Source organism: Rhinopithecus roxellana, chromosome 4 (assembly GCF_007565055.1).
Source record: "Rhinopithecus roxellana isolate Shanxi Qingling chromosome 4, ASM756505v1, whole genome shotgun sequence".
Classification (NCBI taxonomy): domain Eukaryota; kingdom Metazoa; phylum Chordata; class Mammalia; order Primates; family Cercopithecidae; genus Rhinopithecus; species Rhinopithecus roxellana.
The window spans coordinates 32,661,624-32,680,140 of record NC_044552.1 but is presented as its reverse complement, the minus strand read 5'-3'; the positions used below and the strand labels follow the sequence as shown (position 1 = coordinate 32,680,140).

Here is an 18,517-nt window from a genome sequence, read left to right as displayed (position 1 = left end):
TACATCCCTAAAATGTAAAAAATTTTAAGAAGAGTTTGAGTCTGGTAGGTGTTATTTATTATATTCATCCTTGATGTGAAAGCCACAATTGCTAAGAAATAATTTTCTCTAGAAAATATTTATCAGCATGTTACATGTGGATTCTATTTGGCACAGAGAAAAAGTGAATACTTCCTCAATTTCCAATTGTCCATCCTAATAGAAGAGATGAGAAAACTCAAATTATGATTAATCCCCCAATCACTTATTTTGGGGCTTGAAATCACCATGAGACTTCTCGCTCAGAGGAAGAGGCATAGAAATGAGGCACAGTTTTCCCTCACAAGTCAGATGCACAGGAATGGGGAATATGGAGGAGGGGCGATTGGGGAGAGGACCTGGGCACAAGCAGTTTCATCTATATGGAAAAGGAGTTATAGACCAATGAGAACTGACCACTGCTCTGCTCTGCACCACAAGCAGATTGTTGGTTGGTTTTTGTTTTTGTTTTTTTGAGATGGAGTCTCACTCTGTAACCAGGCTGGAATGCAGTGGTGAGATCCCTGTTCACTGCAACCTCTGCCTCCCAGGTTCAAGTGATTCTTCTGCCTCAGCCTCCCAAGTAGCTGGGACTACAGGAACTCGCCACCACGCCCGGCTACTTTTTATATTTTTAGTAGAGACGGGGTTTCACCATATTGGCCAGGCTGGTCTAGAACTCCTGACCTCGTGATCCACCCGCCTCAGCCTCCCAAAGTGCTGGGATTACAGGCGTGAGCCACCGCACCTGGCCCAACTGCTGATTGTTTTGTGTGTGTGTGTGTATGTGTGTGCGTGTGTGTAAGCACACACATGTGTTTGTTTCTTGGCTAATTCTTTGCAGCAGCTCTGCTGTATGCTTAAGTTTGGCAGACCTATTACAAACAAAAAAATTGGAAAATACGGTGAAATGTGTCTCCAAACTTTATTTTTCTAAGTTGACTTACTCTGGCAAAGCAATTAAGTAGACGTTTGTCAAAGTCATCTGTCACTCTGCCTCCATATTGTACTTCTCCGATCATGTACCGAACCGTATTCCATGATACACCCTTTATTAAAAGTAAAAAAGGATTATTCATTGTCAACCCAAACACATCATTATAAACATTTCAGGTCTTTCCCTAGAGGAAAGGTCTGGAAAAGTAAGCACTCACTAGACTTGCATTTAAAATTATTCATAGTCTTATATTAATAACTCTCACTATTACATGGCTGGAACCACTACAGTTTGTTCACCAAGAAAAAATCTACAATACTAAACACTGGTAAGTATACTGTACGTATATTATTTAAAATAGGGAAAAAAGACTATTTTTCACTCTGGGGATATAATTACCTATAATACGCATTGTAGTAATGCCAAGCTGTCACAGAGGAGAAAAGTGGTGTTTAGTGAAGAAAGGAGGAAAATCAAGTAATCATCACTTTAATACGCTTTCTTAATAATATATTTTCTGGAATTATGAGAACAAGAAAATTATTTATCCACAAGATTTTTTCTCAGTGCAATCCTCTGCCATCCTCTGCATTTCATTCTGTGTGCTAAAACTACATCAAAATATTTATTCATTTCTAGAGCAATTTTATACTAGGAATATATTGCAATTTAGCAGTTTTTTTAAATCCTTGATATATTTGAGTTAGGAGAAATAAAGATATCTGCTTTTTGTTTACTTTTTCTTGGTTAAAATTGTATTTTTCAGCTTGGTTGCCTTTCAAAGCAACTATTTTAAGGTAACTATTATTTGTATGTACCAAAATGATAAATGACCACAGAATATGAACACATAGAAAATAACTTTTCATCAGACTGCTATACTTTTAATTTCATATCCCTTTGTCATTTCAAGGAAAAATTACGGTTTGGTTCTAGAGTAAAAACTCATCATGGCTTACCATCCCCATACTGAGGCTGCAGGATCTCCAATTACCTTGCCCTACTCTGGGAAGGAAGAGGGGGCCAGACTGTAGAGAGCCATAGTTAATGAGCCCTTATTAGGCACTGTGTACTGTGCTTTCACAAATACTAACTCATTCCCTCCTCACAGAAACAATGGCCATTTTATAGATGAGGAAACAGGCTCCTGGGCTCATTGACTTGCCAAAGATTATAGAAAAAACACATTTCCAACCCTTTATATGTGTGAAAGGACAACAGAGCTTATGTTCTTAGCTCTGTGACCTTGAGGAAGTCTCTTAGTCCCTCTTGTCTGTTACCTCATCAGAAAAATGAGTAATAAATAAATAATAATGCCTTTGTTATTGACCTCACAGAGTTGTGAAGATAAAAATGAGATCCTGCATACATGAGAACTTTGAAAACTGCAAAGTGTCATATGATGATGAATGACCATTACTAGAAAGTATTGTTATTCATAGGCATAAGCTGAGCAGTTAAGAAATGACTTAAGGTGGAAAAGAGCTTTCACATGGGCTGGCAGATACCATCTTCACTTCTGAAGAGGCAGGAGTAGGACCAGTGAGAAGAAGCTTGACCTAAGGCACACCTTCTCTTGAAGTGCCCTGTGGCCCTTGAGTGTAACATGAGGAAAGATGCGGTATTTTGCCACACACTGAGTTAGTTAGCTTCTGTGGTATGTGCGTGTTGGGGGCGGGGACAGGCTGCCCCAGCAAGTGTCTGATTAGAATACGTCCCTTCAAAGGGGGCTCCATGGGGCTCAGCAAATTCACACCACATCATAGACTTCAAATGACTGTAGAACCCTGATTTAAGAAGAGCAATAAAAACAAGAAAAAAGGCACAATTTCACTCACTTTTTTAATATCGCATTCATCAAGGTGATTCTGAATAAACTGAACACTGGCTGAAAAGTCAGCAGAATTGAATTCGTAGGGAATATTCCATCCTAAGGGGCCAAACTTTCGTCGCTCCTTAAAAACACCAAAGAAAAGTAAGTATTGCGTGTACCTGATTCCATTTTTTATTGCTATAAAAATACAGTAAAATTAAGGCTATATTATCAAAATCAATTGACATTAGTTTAAAAGAATAGTATATACAATTTTGGATATACCGTCATGTCGCTTAACAATGGGGTTACCTTCTGAGAAATGCATCATTAAGCAATTTCCTCATTATGTGAACATCTTCGAGGGTGCTTACACAAACCTAGATGGTACAGCCTATACACACCTAGGCTACATGAGGTAGCCTATTACTCTCAGGCTACAAACCTGTGCAGCATGTTACTGGACTGACTACTGCAGGCAACTATAACACAATGGTAGGTATTTGTGTATCTAGACATATCTAAACACAGAAAAGGTATAGTAAAAGTACATTATACTCTCATGGGACCACCACCATATATGCAATCCATGTTGACTGAAACATTATGTGGCATATAGCCATATTAGAAATATTACTTCATGGCTCTATAGCTAACTGGTTTATAGAAACAAATCTCCAAAGATTTGTCAAGTTGCAGTTTTTGGGTTTGTTTATTTTTAAAGTCTAGGTCTCCACTGACAACTCAAAAAAATGCAGTAGGTGCTCAACAAATATCTGTTGAATGAACTGTTATTCTACATTGGACTCCCGAAAGTTTGAAATGTCAAATGCAAGGGTTTGAATTTTTTCCGCTGGATTACCTAAACCTCTCTCAAGAGCACTTAGATTCTGTGATGACTTCACTTGGCAATCTTGTCATTTCAGATTTTGAAAACTAAAACTTTCTGTTGTACACATGACGTGTCTGTCTTGAAACTTTCACGTGACCCTCATTTGTTTCCCTCTACTTAATCAAAGAGGGCCTAAGAGACTCCTGTGCAATAGTGGCTAACTGTTTACAAATGCCAAATCACCCATAAATAATCAAACTGGACTCAGAGCAAATGATTCAATTGTTTTGATATTCCAGAGAGCATTTTAAAGGTATGGCAAGTATTAGACCTGATAGCTCCAAGAACTGATCATCCAACAAACCACATAGATGAGTCCAGATGTTTCCAAGGCATCAGCTTTTCCTATCCCAATACATAATCAGTCTCTAAGGAAGGTCCAATGATTTATTAGATTAGTTTCTAGACCCTAATTCTAGTGCCTAAGGTAAGGACCCATGTGGAGAGTAGAATCCCTATACATCTATGGGAAGGTTTAATTCTACTCTTTTACCTCTAAGTATATACTAACTTTTCTTTTTCTTTTCTGCCTTCCCCAACTCAATACACACACACACAGACACACACACACACATGCACACACTGCCATTTTCACGAGCTATTCCAATCCTTCTTGCTGCAGCTATGCCATGCTTCAGATCCTGAATAATCCCACCATTTAAAAAAAATTCTAAATAAATTTTTGCTTGGACAAGTTCATGAACATGTCAGAGAAGAAATTCAGAAAATTCAAAGGTTTTAATTACTGAGTTTCAGGGTATGCTTTCAAAGTATTTAGTAAATCATTAAGATTAATTTGGGTCTAGATGTTCTGACCCTGGGAGATCAGACGAAGGGCAAGAATAATAAAATAATAATAATAATAATAATAATAATAGGAGTAGCGCTTAAAAACGTAAAGTACTACTGTTACCTCTAGACCTAAACTTCTTTAGTTAAGGTTGTCAGGCATTAGAGATTTGTGCTATGTGACACCCACTCCTATCCCTTAGCTAATCTGATCCAATGTAGAAAGCCAGCCCAGAAAGAACTGACCAGATTCCTTCTCCCAGGAATTTGAACTTAGGGTTGTAATTGCTATCTGGGGCTTAGACTAGGAAAACTTGTAAACTCAGGAGCTGTGAGGAACCATCTTCCACCCTGTACTTAGAGGAGGTGAGGAGGAGCAGAGGCCACAGCCTTGAAGGGAGGAGAGACTGTGTGGTCCCAGCTGCAAGGGCAGGAGCCGTGGTCCCTAACACTGTTTCTCTTGACAGCTTCCTGTTTTCTAGTCCCAGCATTCATGTTGCCTTGGTTTTTGTTTTGTGGTTTTTTTTTTTTAGATGTTTCATATTGAAATATATGGTCCTATAACCAGATTTTGAGCCTTGACAGTGAAAAACACGTCTTCTATTTTTGTCTCCCCTTTTGCACCTTGGGGGAAAGAATCACGGTTGCCTAATAAACACTGGTCAATTATTACCAGGGCAGAAGGAACCCTTCCTCTGTAAGAGGTCAATGCTGAGGCTAACCCAGGGTTTGGCATTTCTGAAGTGGACCTCAGAAACATTGAGGTGAGCCTCTTCCAGATTATCCCAGGAGCAAGGGTGGGTTGAGAGGGTTATGGGATATTAACATGAAAATTCATACAGCTAACCCTTTTAGTTCTTGGAATTTCTTCCATCTTGAGGACTTTGAAGAGAAGAATGCTAATGACTTATTAGTGAAATGTGGATGTTTTCCCATTTTTGAAAAAGAGAATCAGAATTTACACCATTCGTTTTACCTAGGTGTTTGACTTAATTTTTAAATTTTAATGTTCAATTAGATGGATGGCCGAATGAAAAATAACTCCAGTTACTAAAGCTGCTCAAATGGGCTCTATGGAAACACTCCTATTTATATGCACTGAGTCATTGCAATTTAGTTGTTCCTTAAAATGTGTGTTTTGAAAATTGCCCTAATGCTAAGATTTGCTTCATGTTTATATTTCTTACTACCAGTTTTCATCTAAAGCATTTACTTTTTAAGTTGGTTCACTACAGCCATAAACTGATTAGCTCATCTTGGGAAAATTAAAAAGCCCCAAATCTTAGTGGGTGCCTTTTCTTTCACAAATGAAGTCATTTCATCTTATTGCTATTTTTTTTTTAATTACCTTGGAATACTATCAGGATAGACTCAAACAACTAGAACCTAAGAGCTCAGTGCGAAGATCAAAGCAAGGGGTTTTGCTGCTAGACTTATTTGGAATATTGAATTTCTTCAGTTTAATTAACATTTTTGAAACCATGGGATGAGTCCTATGCAGTACAATAAAAATATTTAAATGGATGCATTTTCAAGAAGTTTTAATCTGTTGCAAAAATAAGACTTAGAGACAAGAAAAAGAACAATGGGATAGTGAATATAATTAACTGTCAACATTTCACAGATGATAAGCCTGAAGGAGACCTTCAATCTGAGGCTTCTGGGAATAATAAAACTGAAGCTGGTCTTTGCAAAGGGGAGAGAAGAGACTTTCAGGGTTGGCAAAGGCCATGAGCAGAATTAGGAGCACAAATCCTGCGACTCATGGAGAAGAAGGCTGCAGACAGAAGGTTCTGCTTCAGCAGAGGACTAGCTCTGGTGAGTAGCAGCAACTCAGTGTTCACGTGCTTCAAGGCATGGAACGCAGACAGATTTGAATGTTAAAACTTCATTTGACAGAAGGGAGTGACTATACATCATCAAGCTGGTGAGTGATGATTTTAGGAAAACCAGTCCACTCCTTACTTAATTTGACTAATACAGTTTCTTCTTTTCTTTTCACAGAATATGCAAAACTCTGAACTACTAAAGAAATATGGAAAATGTAAAATCATGAAAAACTCCTTAGAACACTGATGAAAAGTTGTTCAACCATTTTAATGATGTCAGAGCCATTTCCAGTTTTACGTTAGGCTCTACCTCTGCAGTTCCCACAGAGCTGCAGAATCATTTCACAGCTTCAAAATAAGACAACTGGATTTATCTATCTAACTCCAATAACTGGAGCTAATATACAAAGAAAAATACAAGCCACACTAGACAATGTAAGGGAAACTTTACTAGGTAAAAATAGTTAACAGAAACAGCCAGAACCTCTGGGAAACACTACGGGGCAGAGTGTAAAAGATAAACCTGTATCATACTATTATAATTATTCAAAGACATTTAAATGAGGAATTTTATAATCATCTCTCCCCAAAGCAAGAATTTTATATACACTATTAAATTTGAAAGGAATGTTTATCAAGGCTCAGACTTGAGAAAGAAAACAAACAAAATATAGGGGAAGCAAACACTTTTCTGAATGAAAACTGTTAATAGTGAGATTCCCTGGGCCCTAGGCCTGTTTTATTTACTATCTAAGTAATTTTTAAAGGCATGATAAAATTTCCAAGTTTGCCACTGCCACTACAGGCCCTTAGAGATCCTAATCAATAACTTTAGCTAAAAAAGAAAAACGAAAAAAAAAAAAAAAAAGACCACCTCACCTCACAGAGTTATATATAAGCTGTTTGAAAAGTCAGAAAGAAATATGCAGTTCAATGTGGACAAGCCAAGGTGATGGGGAGAAAAACTCCAGACTATGAAATGGATATAAAAATGGTTCAAGACTCTTCCCTTAAGGGTTGTGGCCATTTGGCCATTATTTTCAATTCTTGCCGCATATCAGGATCACTTGGAAGTTTTTAAAAAGACTGAGCTCCTTCCTTTTGGCCTCCTGGGGATTTTGATTTAAGTGTCCTATTCTGGGGCCCAGGCATTGGCTGAGAAGACAATTGTAGATAATTGGCTGAGAAGACCATTGCTTAAGACATTTACTCGGTCCAACACATACCTCAAAGAGCAGCATGTCGACAATCAATAGGAAAAAAAATAACCCATAGAACATTGTTCTGATCTTCTGCAGGAGGTGTTAGGAGGTGGCTAAAAATGTAATGATTGAGTTTCAAAAGACTAAGACTTTGGAGGAAAATGTGCTTAAAATTAAAATCCCAAAGGGTGAATGTGGGCTTGCTCTGAAACCCAGAACGATGCTACACTGGATGCTACACTGCCCAGGAAAGCTTAGAGACAGAATACTGAGGCCAGAGAGAAGCTTCCCTCTTAGGTAATCTTCAAGAGGATGCTGAAATATTCTCAGGGAGTGGCAGCCAAACTGAGACCAGGCACACACCAGGGTCCTGGGAATAAAAAGCTCCCATAGGGAGGGCAGAAGGGCCACTGGCAAAAGTAGAGACATCACTGGACTGCAGCAGGGGTGGGGGCTTCAGCAGGAACTTCCCCTCTCAGGGTAGGTGCTACTGCCCTGTGTGGATAGTAAGTTGACGGAGGAGAGCGGGAGTGGCGAGGAGCAGAGCTCAGTGCGGCGTTGCCTGGTGCATCTATGCACGTTCCCATGGCAGCACCCAGGGCACCCTCCTCCTGGGAAAGCCTGCTCCCACCTCAAGAAGAAAGCAAACCACGCCCTCCACCACTCTTCTTCTTCTTTTTTTTTTTTTTTTTTTTTTTTTTTTTTTTTGAGATGGAGTCTCGCTCTGCCGCCCGGGCTGGAGTGCAGTGGCCGGATCTTAGCTCACTTCAGCTCACTGCAAGCTCCGCCTCCCGGGTTCACGCCATTCTCCTGCCTCAGCCTCCCGAGTACCTGGGACTACAGGCGCCCGCCACCACGCCCGGCTAGTTTTTTGTATTTTTTAGTAGAGACGGGGTTTCACCGTGTTAGCCAGGATAGTCTCGATCTCCTGACCTCGTGATCCACCCGTCTCGGCCTCCCAAAGTGCTGGGATTACAGGCTTGAGCCACCGCGCCCGGCCCCTCCACCACTCTTCTACCCAAGTTATCCTTGACCAGCCAAATCTACTTCCCCTTCTCCCAGGAAAGGAGAGGCGCTCATTTTGTTCCCTGCAACAGAAGTAGAATCCACATATCATGCCTATGAACTGGGGTAAGCTGATGGCATAATGCCACCCAAACCAGGATTCTGTGGGAGAAATTACATTTTTTACTGGAGAGCAGGTAGGGAGTTGGTTATTTTACTCCTGGGTTCTGCACTGTAATGTGGGATGAACTCCAGCATGAACCCCTCTGGAGCCTCAGATCCTGTGCCTAATTATTTTTTCAGTCTCTGCAAAAACAAAAGTACATATAACATGTTTGTTTAAAGCAAGGGATACCTGTTTTAATTTGGAGGACTCAATTAATTAACAAATCAGATGTGTGGCTCTTATACTCAACAATAGAGAGAGAAAAGAAACGTTAAGTCACAAACTACCTAATCCACAATATTCCTTCCTATAGCAGTTGAGTCTCAGACATTCAGGTGCATATAAATCATGTAGGTATCTTGGTACAATGCAGACTGATTCAGGAGAGTCTGAGGCGAGATCTGAGATCCGCCTCCAACAAGCTCCCAAGAGATGTTGATGCTTCTGGCCCAAGACAACAAGTCTCTAAAGAATTGTGGATTTTTCTATTAAGCTGTCCCTATCCTAACCAAGTAAAAAAACAAAACAAAACAAAACAAACAAACAAAAAAACTTAGGCAAAATCACAGCAAACATTTCTGTGATATTTCTGAAACATATGTCTAAAATTCCCGGGAGATTTTGGAAATACCACGGTAAACACTTCTGAAATTGATGAAAAACAATTACCTACACTCCCTGTATTGTCACAGAACTGGATGACGGAATTTTAGAAATTGAAAAAAACCTTGAAAGATCACCTACTTCTGCCTCCAACTGCACAGATGGGGAAATAGGCCCTGAGAGAGACATAACTTGATCAACTAACTGCTTTCAGCTAGCTGATTTCACAGCAAGCATGAAAGTCCAGGCCTCCTGACTCTAGTGAAGTGTTATTTCTAGCCCTCTATTATTTGATTTTAAGAGACATTCAGCCTTTTATTCTTGAACACTCCACTGGTAACTTCACTGCCCTAGCGGTGAAAATATTTCTCCTCTGTTTTAACCCAAACACACGTGGTGTTAAGTGCAAGGGCACTTTAGCCCCATGGCTGGACCATGGTCCTGTTGCTCTTCTTCCCTTTAGCACTTGGATAATGGCCACTAAAAACACAGGTTGCCACATTAACCATATGGAAAATACCCCCAACCAGCTCTCCATGATAAGCACAGTGGAAGAGTTGAATCATCACTACTGGGAACAGAATCATAAAATACGTTATTTGTGAATTGGGAATGAAATAGCAGAGTTAAAGCAATACTTGTATTAGAGTGTGATAAGATCTAGCAAAGCGAACAATTCCCAGATAAGAATGTATGAAATAGGCTTCGGTGACTTGGAAGCTATAATTGACAATCCAAAGGCCACAATGGAACTTAGTCAAGACAAGCACCAGCAAAGCATTTAATCTGATTTTAACTCTCTCAGGGTTGGGAGACAGACAAACAACACAGCCCTCTCTGTTGGGCAGCCAGGAACCTAGTAAAGTGGTAGGGATAATGAAGTAGGGGTAAATACACACAGTATTTTCTGGGGTGAGCATTAAGTTCCCCTCCATCTTTGGACAGGGCAGGGAGAGGTAATGTGAAGTTCTGCCCATGACTGTACACAGCTAAAAGCTTGACTCCTCGGATAGACCGACCGATTTATTTTATCCTTCACCCCAGCCTCAGGGAAGAAAGAAACGCAGGTAAAGGTTAAAGGAATCTCTTCAATTCTCTGTGAAATCAAGGAATAGATCAAGTGCATTGAAAATATGTAGCTTTTGAATTACAGAACAAAAAATAAAATTCAGATGCAGAACAAAACACTAACGATAATTTTAAAAATCATAACAGACAAGTTGCTTGGTAATCAGAGTTCTTAAATTACTGCATCAGTACTAAGACTGTAAAAGCAAACAGCAAATGACTTGAGAAAGACTCGGAGCTGCTGTTCCTCCTCCTCCTCCAACATCACCACCACTTTTACTATCAGGTAATGAATAGAGTCAAAACAGTACATAAATTAGAGGCAGCCAATCCTAGTTCAGCCAATCCTAGTCAACCACATTTGAAGAGTACTTAACGTCTTTGAGATGGTGATAATCCTATCTTGAAATGTGGCTGTTAGTATTATAGGAGATGGTCCACATAAAATTCTTGGCCAGCACAGGCACTTTCAAAACCAAGCTCCTATCTTTATAATCCATTAGCTCATTCTACAAATATTTATTGAGCTCTGACAATCCCCTGCATGCTGTTGTGACAGCAGGAGAGTCAGCAGTTGCAAAAAGACAGTCTTCACCCTGGAGAATCTTACATTCCAATAGCAGGGTTGGGGGTTGGGGCAGGGGGCACACACAAAACACATAAGCAAATATACACTATGCCAGGCGGGGAAAGTGCTATGAAGGAAAAGAGAGTAAGGGGACAGAGCGGCAACGGATAGCGCCCTCTTGGGAGCCTCTCCAATGAGGCCTCAGCACATCACCAGCCATCCCCTAAAGGTGAAAACTGCTTTCCATAGTTACCTGAACAGTGGAGTGTAAAAATGCTACTGTGTAAAGCATCGGCTTCCACATGGGTAAATTACTGATGTCCAGAAGGTCTTGATTAATTCCTGCAAATGTTCTTTTCAAACCTGCGCGTACACCTTGGGGTGGCTCATTAGTGAATTTGAGAGAGGTCTGTCATGAAAAGAAAACAGTGGTTTTGTTTCTATAAATTACTATAAAGAATAAAATAGAAATTACAATATTAGACTGAGTATCCTTTATCTGAAATGCTTGGGACTAGAAGTGTTTTGAATTTCAGATTTTTTTTCAGATTTTGGAATATTAGCATTAAATTGTTATATGAGCATTTCCTTTGGGCATTCTATTGGCACTGAGAATGTTTCAGATTTTGAAGCATTTCAGGTTTCCATTTTCAGATTTAGGATGCTCAACCTGTACATCAGAAAACAATATGCTTGGCCGGGCGCGGTGGCTCAAGCCTGTAATCCCAGCACTTTGGGAGGCCGAGACGGGCGGATCATGAGGTCAGGAGATCGAGACCATCCTGGCTAATACGGTGAAACCCCGTCTCTACTAAAAAATACAAAAAACTAGCCGGGCGACGAGGCGGGCGCCTGTAGTCCCAGCTACTCGGGAGGCTGAGACAGGAGAATGGCGTGAACCCGGGAGGCGGAGCTTGCAGTGAGCTGAGAGCCGGCCACTGCACTCCAGCCTGGGTGGCAGAGCAAGACTCCGTCTCAAAAAAAAAAAAAAAAAAAAAAAAAAAGAAAACAATATGTTTATGGTACATAAAGTAGGGGCAAAGTTCAGCACTGTATAAACTAAGTACATTGATCAGAGCTGAAACTCAATAAATTAGTACCAAGTCTTAGAGCTCTTCTATGGAAATATTTACTGTAGTCTAATCTTGATGTCAAGATTGTGATGATTATAGTATTATAGTGAGATTTTGCAGTCCAGACTCTACAGGACCAAAAAGCCCTGTTGTGTTCTCATCTTTCAACAATGTCCATGATGCCATCTTTATTTCTATAACTCTCAATGAAAAGACATTTAGTAACAAACCTGAAGCAATGTAATTGGAAATCGATCATGAGGCTCCGTAGTTATCCATACTCGGAAAGAATCATCACTGGCTTCAGTGGTAATTAGTGTCTCCAGTAATTCTTCCATGAATTCCAGGCCAAGGTGGCAATTTTGTAGTAATACCCAACCACCCTGTATCCAAAAATGAGTCCATATTTATTTCTTATAACTTTTTTGCTATGATTTTAACAAAACAAAATGTGCACTTTTTTTCTTTTATAAAACCATGTGAATACTGTTTTGAACACATTTTTAAAAATTATATGTCAATACAATAATTTCTCCGGCTATTGGTACAAGCTAATTACTTAGAATCAAGTGGGTTCAAAATGATAGTATTCTGCTACCCCTGGTTCAGAAAGGAACAGAAATTAAAACTTGAAGACAGACTTGTGTAAGTACAGTGTGTGCACCATCTAATGGTGGGAATGGGTATTTTGGAATCAGTAACTTAAGTTGTCCTGCCTAAGGTAAATCAGAACTGACTCACCCCCAAAACCAAAAAGACTGGTTCACAGTTATTCATAGTTACAAAGAAAGATACACATGATCTCATGAAAGGTGGAGACAATACATTTGGCGACATTTACTACCATAACCCTAAGCTTTATTCTTTATCATCACTCTTTCCACACTTTCTTGAAACCACATAACTTATTAAGCACTTTCTAAATAAATACTTGATTAAACAAACTACCTTAAAAATATGTCACAAAACCATCACTGCCCTGTGAGAACACAGGTTCTTCACCAGACATTTTAATACCGTTATACAGGAATCAGCTATCTTGAACGACGTAAAACTACAAAATAGTGAGCACAATAAATATATGGCAAGGCATATATACCGTGTCTCAACTGTAAGCGAAAATACAACTCACACCGGCTTAACTAGCAAAGGGGATGTGCCGTCTATACAATTGGGGTTTCAGAGGAAGACGGCATTCAGGATTAGTTTGTGTCATCACGGACCCACCTACTTTCTGGTTCCCCACTCTGCATTCCACAATGCCAGCTTTATGCTAACCGTGGTGTCTCTCAAGGCAGCAACATGGCTGCACCTGCTCATGTCTGGTTTTCTTTTCTGATTATGCCATATAATCAATATTTACCCCACTTTGACAAACAGGGCATGGAAGTTATAAAGGCTAGCATTCCAAAGATGGGTAATGTGAACACAGTATTTAAATTAAAAAGTTTTGCACTCACAGAAACTAAAGAAATTATTTAAGGCCCAAAGTTAAACTGTCAAATCACTCAACAGAGTGAAACACTTGATCTGAGTAAAAATAATTACGTATAATTGCTTTGAGATATACATGTAGAAATTAAATAAATTATTGAATTTAATTAAGTGATAAAGATTAAGGCTTAGGGCATTTGAGAATTAATGACTAGCTGGAAAATTTGATGACCCAAGCAGAGTTTTAGCCCATTAACCCTCTCTAGTCATTAATTTCCAGGGAGAAGCTGCACCAAAGTTTGTACAGACATTCTGAGATCAAAAGCTTAAAAATAAACCAAGATCTTATTTTATTTTTATTTTTATAAATGGTATCATTTCTTATTACAGCTGAAAAGGCTATCTACAGAGCATTTCTAGAAAATTAATGTCCTGTGTATTTATTAGGTGCAATGGGAAATCTCTCTTAACACTCCATTCAGCTTGCAATTTTCAGTGAAAACCATTATCAATATTTAAACATAGCATCCTTAAATATTTCTTATTTGCCTGAAATGATCCATTAATGAAAAATGAAAGTCTGCCTTTAACTGAAAATGAAAATTTAACTGTCTCAATCTGTCACTCCTTAAGTACTACCTATTCATATTGATCATGAAATTCCAAGATTGCTAGAGCTGCATTCTTAGAAATCAGAAGGTGTGTCTCCCAAATTATAAAACGAACAAAAAATCGGTGAATGTAAAATGGAGCATATACTATAGAAAATGGAATAAGCTTTCCATGGGAATATCAGGAGGAAACTAGACTGAGGTTTAAAATTCACAGGTAATGATAAGCAAAAATGGAAAAATCAGGATTGAGCATCAGGACAAGAATGTGGTAACATTCGTGGCTGTGGGGTTTCCAGCAATAATGTTGCAGCAGGAGCAGTCTCTTGTCACATACCTGCTGCATTGACATCTGAATCAGCTTTCGAGCATGTACTTCTTGTCCTTGCCCCATTGAGATAGTTCTACATTCTGTAACATAGGAGAAAGTTCACTATGATAAAACATAACTCTTACAGCAGGATTATAATGAAAACTTAAATTCTGAATGATTATAGCCTCCTTCTATTGTTTCTAAGAAAAAAATCTTTGCTGTTCAAACAGGCCTGGCCTTTGGTTGTGTGGATCAGAGAAATGCATGGAGCAGAGACCTGGAGGCACCACCCGGAAAGGCGAGGGTTGGGGGTCAGGAAGGGAGAGAAAAAGGCACATATGGTGAGAGTTTGAGATTCTTTGGAGACAATGAGGAACAAGATTAATGGTGGGAGAGGCAGCTATAATGCTATCACAGGTATTTGGAGGGAAAAAAGGATTTTTTAGTTTTGCCGTAAGTTTTGGTTAGAATCCTTTTTGTCGTTTTAGCAGATGCTTCTGTAAAGTTTAATTTTCTGTTGATTCCTTTTAGATATCAGGCTCACAGTAGTTTCTGTCTGCTTGTTTAGGTTTTCTTCGTATGTTTGATCATTTTTCTGAGATGAAATCTGAGACAGTTCGGCCCTGTGATGGGTACATTCAGGGGCAACCGTCTAAGACCTAGTTCTCAGCTGCTCCTCAGATTAAATCACCACCTTGGAACTAAACATGAAAACACTCCAGGATGAGAAATGTCATAATTCCAGAGACAATGCACCATTTAGGACCAGATGTCCCAGGCAGAGAACCATACTTGTGCTCTACCACATGAATTAGTTAAATTGAAGAAGTCTGAGAATCATGTTTACACAACTGCAATTAGAAATTATCTTTTAAGCAAGCCCTTGTAGGCCCCAATTTTCTTGGGTTCTAGAGGCATAATCACTGTACAAGGAAAAGCGATCAATGGAGACATTGTGAACCAGTGTATGTTTGTGGGAACTGCTGGTAGAGACTATAAGAGGCCGGAGACTTCATGGGGTGGGGAAAGAAGTATGTCAGAAACCAGAAACATTGTCAGGACACACCATTTAAATGGCATCCTGTGGTTAATAGCCAGATCTTCCGAGATCTGCAGGGTGCAAGATTAGGGATTATTTGTAGGCTCAGGGTCACAGGGAGACACTTTGCAATGACAGCCTGAGGAGGATGGAAGAGCACTCACTGCTTGGAGAATCAGGAATTGAAATAGGCCAAGTGTTAACAAGCAAAGGTAGATTTTCCTACCCAAGTCCCCATGAATCTCCCCAGCTCCTAAGGGGAATCTGGCACCTGAAAAGAATCCCACCCAGCCTATAAAAGCAGAAGAAAGGAGAGGAGTGACTTGAATGAGAGGAGCCTCTGGATCCTGGATAGATATCGAGCCCCACTTATTTCAGAAGAACACACAAATGTTCAATAGATCAATGAGGGAGAGTGACAGGCTCAAAAAGTATTAACACATGAGTGTGAGCCACAGCCTCTCTGTCTTCATCCAACTCCTCTGAAACACACCTTCTAAAAGGAAGGTCTGGTTTTAGTTCAGGTGACCCTGGCATAGTTGTTGCTTGATCCAGGTATTGGGTCAAGAGGTGATTTATAGGCATCCCTTCATATTCAGAATCTGACCACTTCCCAACTCTGCTTTTATTTGCTGGCCTAAGTGTCCACCACCTCTTGCCTGGATTCTTGGAATGGCCTCCTAACTGGTGACAACCTCACTCCCACCCTTGTCCTCTACTAGCTATTCTTCCTACAGCAGCCAGAGGGGTCTCTCAAGCCCTAAGTCAGATTACGTTCATCCTCTGCTCAGAACCATCCAATGGCTTCCCATTGCAGCCAAGGCAAAATCCAAAATCCAAACCAAAGTTCTTATTTATGGTCTATAAGGCCCTACACAATCAGTCCCTGCAACTGCTGCCACACACCACACCCACCCCCACCCAACACACACACACACACACTTTTTCTTATCTCACCACCCCTCTATCCATTCACTTTTCTCCAGCCATAGCAGCCTCTTCGCCAGATCCTCCCCAGCCTCATTGCTGTTCCCTCCTTTAGAGTTCCATACTCACTCCCTTCACATCTCAGGTTTTTCTCCCGCTGTCAGCAAGGCTTTCCTGATGGTTCTGGTCCTATCTAAAACAGCACACCTCTCCTATCACTCTGTCCTTTCCCCTGCTTCTTAGCATATTTTATATTTTCTTCTTAGCATACTATGTACTACCTTGTTTATCAATTACTGTCTGTTTTATGCCCAGTCCAGAATATCAGCTAGGGACTTAGTTAGACACGGTGACCAAATCAGCACCTAGCCAGTGCCTGGTGCTCAACAGATGCTCAATAAATATATATTTCTGAACCTTTAAAATTGAGATATAATTTCCATATAAATTATGAAGTATATACTTTATTACAAAGTGTATATTTCAATATTTTAAAATATATTTATAGAGTTGTGTAACTATCGCTACTGTCAAATTATCTAATTCCAGAACATTTTCATCAACTCCAAAAGAAATCCCATACCCATTAGCAGTCACTTCCCATTCCCCCCTCCCACCCCAGCAATCACAAATCTTTGTTTCTATTCCAGACATTTCATTAAAATGGAATTATGCAGTATATGGTCTTTTGTGTCTATCTTCCTTCAGTTAGCATGCTTTCAAGGTTCATCCACATTGTAGCATGTATTACTTCATTCCTTTTTATGGCTGAATAATAGTTCACAGCATGGATATACCACATTTTTTTTTCCATTCATCAGCACCAGACGTTTGGGTTGTTTTCACTTTTTAGCTAGTATGAGTAATGCTGCCATGAACATTCACATACAAGTTTTTGGGTGGATGTATATTTTCAGTTTTGTGGGGTATATACTCAGAGGCAAGTTTGTTGAGTCATGAGATAACGCTATCTTTAACTTTTTGAGAAACTGCTAGACTGTTTTCCAAAGCAGCTGCACCATTTTACATTTCCATTGGCAATGTATGAATGTTCTAATTTTTCCACATCCTTACCAATGCTTGCTGTTGTCCCTGTCTTTGATTATAGCTATCTTAGTGGGAATGAAGAAATAGCTCATTGTGGTTTTAATTTGCATTCCCCTAATAACTAATGATGCTGAGTATGCTTTCATGTGTTTATTGGCCATTTGTATATCTTCCTTGTAGAAATATCCATTCAAATCCTTTGCCCATTTTTAAATTGGGTAATTTGACTATTGTTGAGTTGCAAGAGCTCTTTATATATTCTGGATACTAGACCCTTAACAGATGTATGATTTGCAAATATTTTCTCCTATTTTATAAGCTGTCCTTTGATGGTGCCCTCTGAAGCACAAAGTTTTACATTTTGATGAAGTCCAATTTATCAATATTTCCTTTTATTGCTTATGTTTTTGGTTTCGTATCTAGAAAACCATTGCCTAATCCACGGCCACAAAGATTTACTCACTAAGTGTGCTATGAATTTAGTGTTTACAGTTAAATCTCTGATTCATTTTGAGTTAATTTTTGTGTATGTTGTGATGTAAAAACCAAACTTCATTCCTTTGCAAATGCTTATCGGTTCTTCCAGTACCGTTTGTTAAAGAAGATTGTCTTTTCCCACATTGCATGGTCTTAGAACCCTTGTTGAAAACCAACTGACCATAATACGTGAGGGCTGGGTTTATTTCGGGACTCTCAATTCTGCATTGAGATACATATTCTTTGCAATGATATATATCTTTATGCGTATATCACACTCTTTTAATTACTGTAGCTTTGTAGTAAGTCTTGATTTTGGGAAGCATAAGTCCTATAGCTTTGTTCTTCCTTTTCAAGATTGTTTTAGCTGGCTTGGGTCCCATGAATTTCTATACAAATTTTAGAATCAGTTCATCAATTTCTATTTTTAAAAAGGGCTGTTGGGATTTTGATAGGGATTGAGTTAAATCTCTTGATCTATTAGATGAGTACTGCCATCTTACCGAAGTCTACTGATCCATGAACAAACTGGATGTCTTTCCATTTATTTAGGTATTTAATTTTTTAACAATTTTTTTTAGTTTTCAATGTACAAATCTTCCACTTCTTTTATTGAATTTATTCCTAAGTATTTTATTTTTAATGATATTGTAAACAAATTGTAATGTGTTTATGATTTCATTTTTGAATTGTTCTTGCTAGTGCA

At 39.2% G+C, this 18,517-nt stretch overlaps 1 protein-coding gene across 3 annotated transcripts in view; it reads right to left on the bottom strand.

The window, feature by feature from the left end:
* The window catches only part of DNAH8 (dynein axonemal heavy chain 8), a 332,681-nt gene that overhangs the window by 47,536 nt on the left and 266,628 nt on the right, over positions 1-18,517 (bottom strand). For all 3 annotated transcript variants that reach the window (XM_010389720.2, XM_030929346.1, XM_010389721.2), the window contains 5 exons: positions 14,346-14,419; positions 12,194-12,346; positions 11,144-11,299; positions 2,794-2,910; positions 966-1,067 (listed from right to left, as the gene is read on the bottom strand). In XM_010389720.2, coding sequence (XP_010388022.2) covers positions 966-1,067; positions 2,794-2,910; positions 11,144-11,299; positions 12,194-12,346; positions 14,346-14,419 — 602 coding nt within the window. The remainder of the gene's footprint in view (positions 1-965; positions 1,068-2,793; positions 2,911-11,143; positions 11,300-12,193; positions 12,347-14,345; positions 14,420-18,517) is intronic.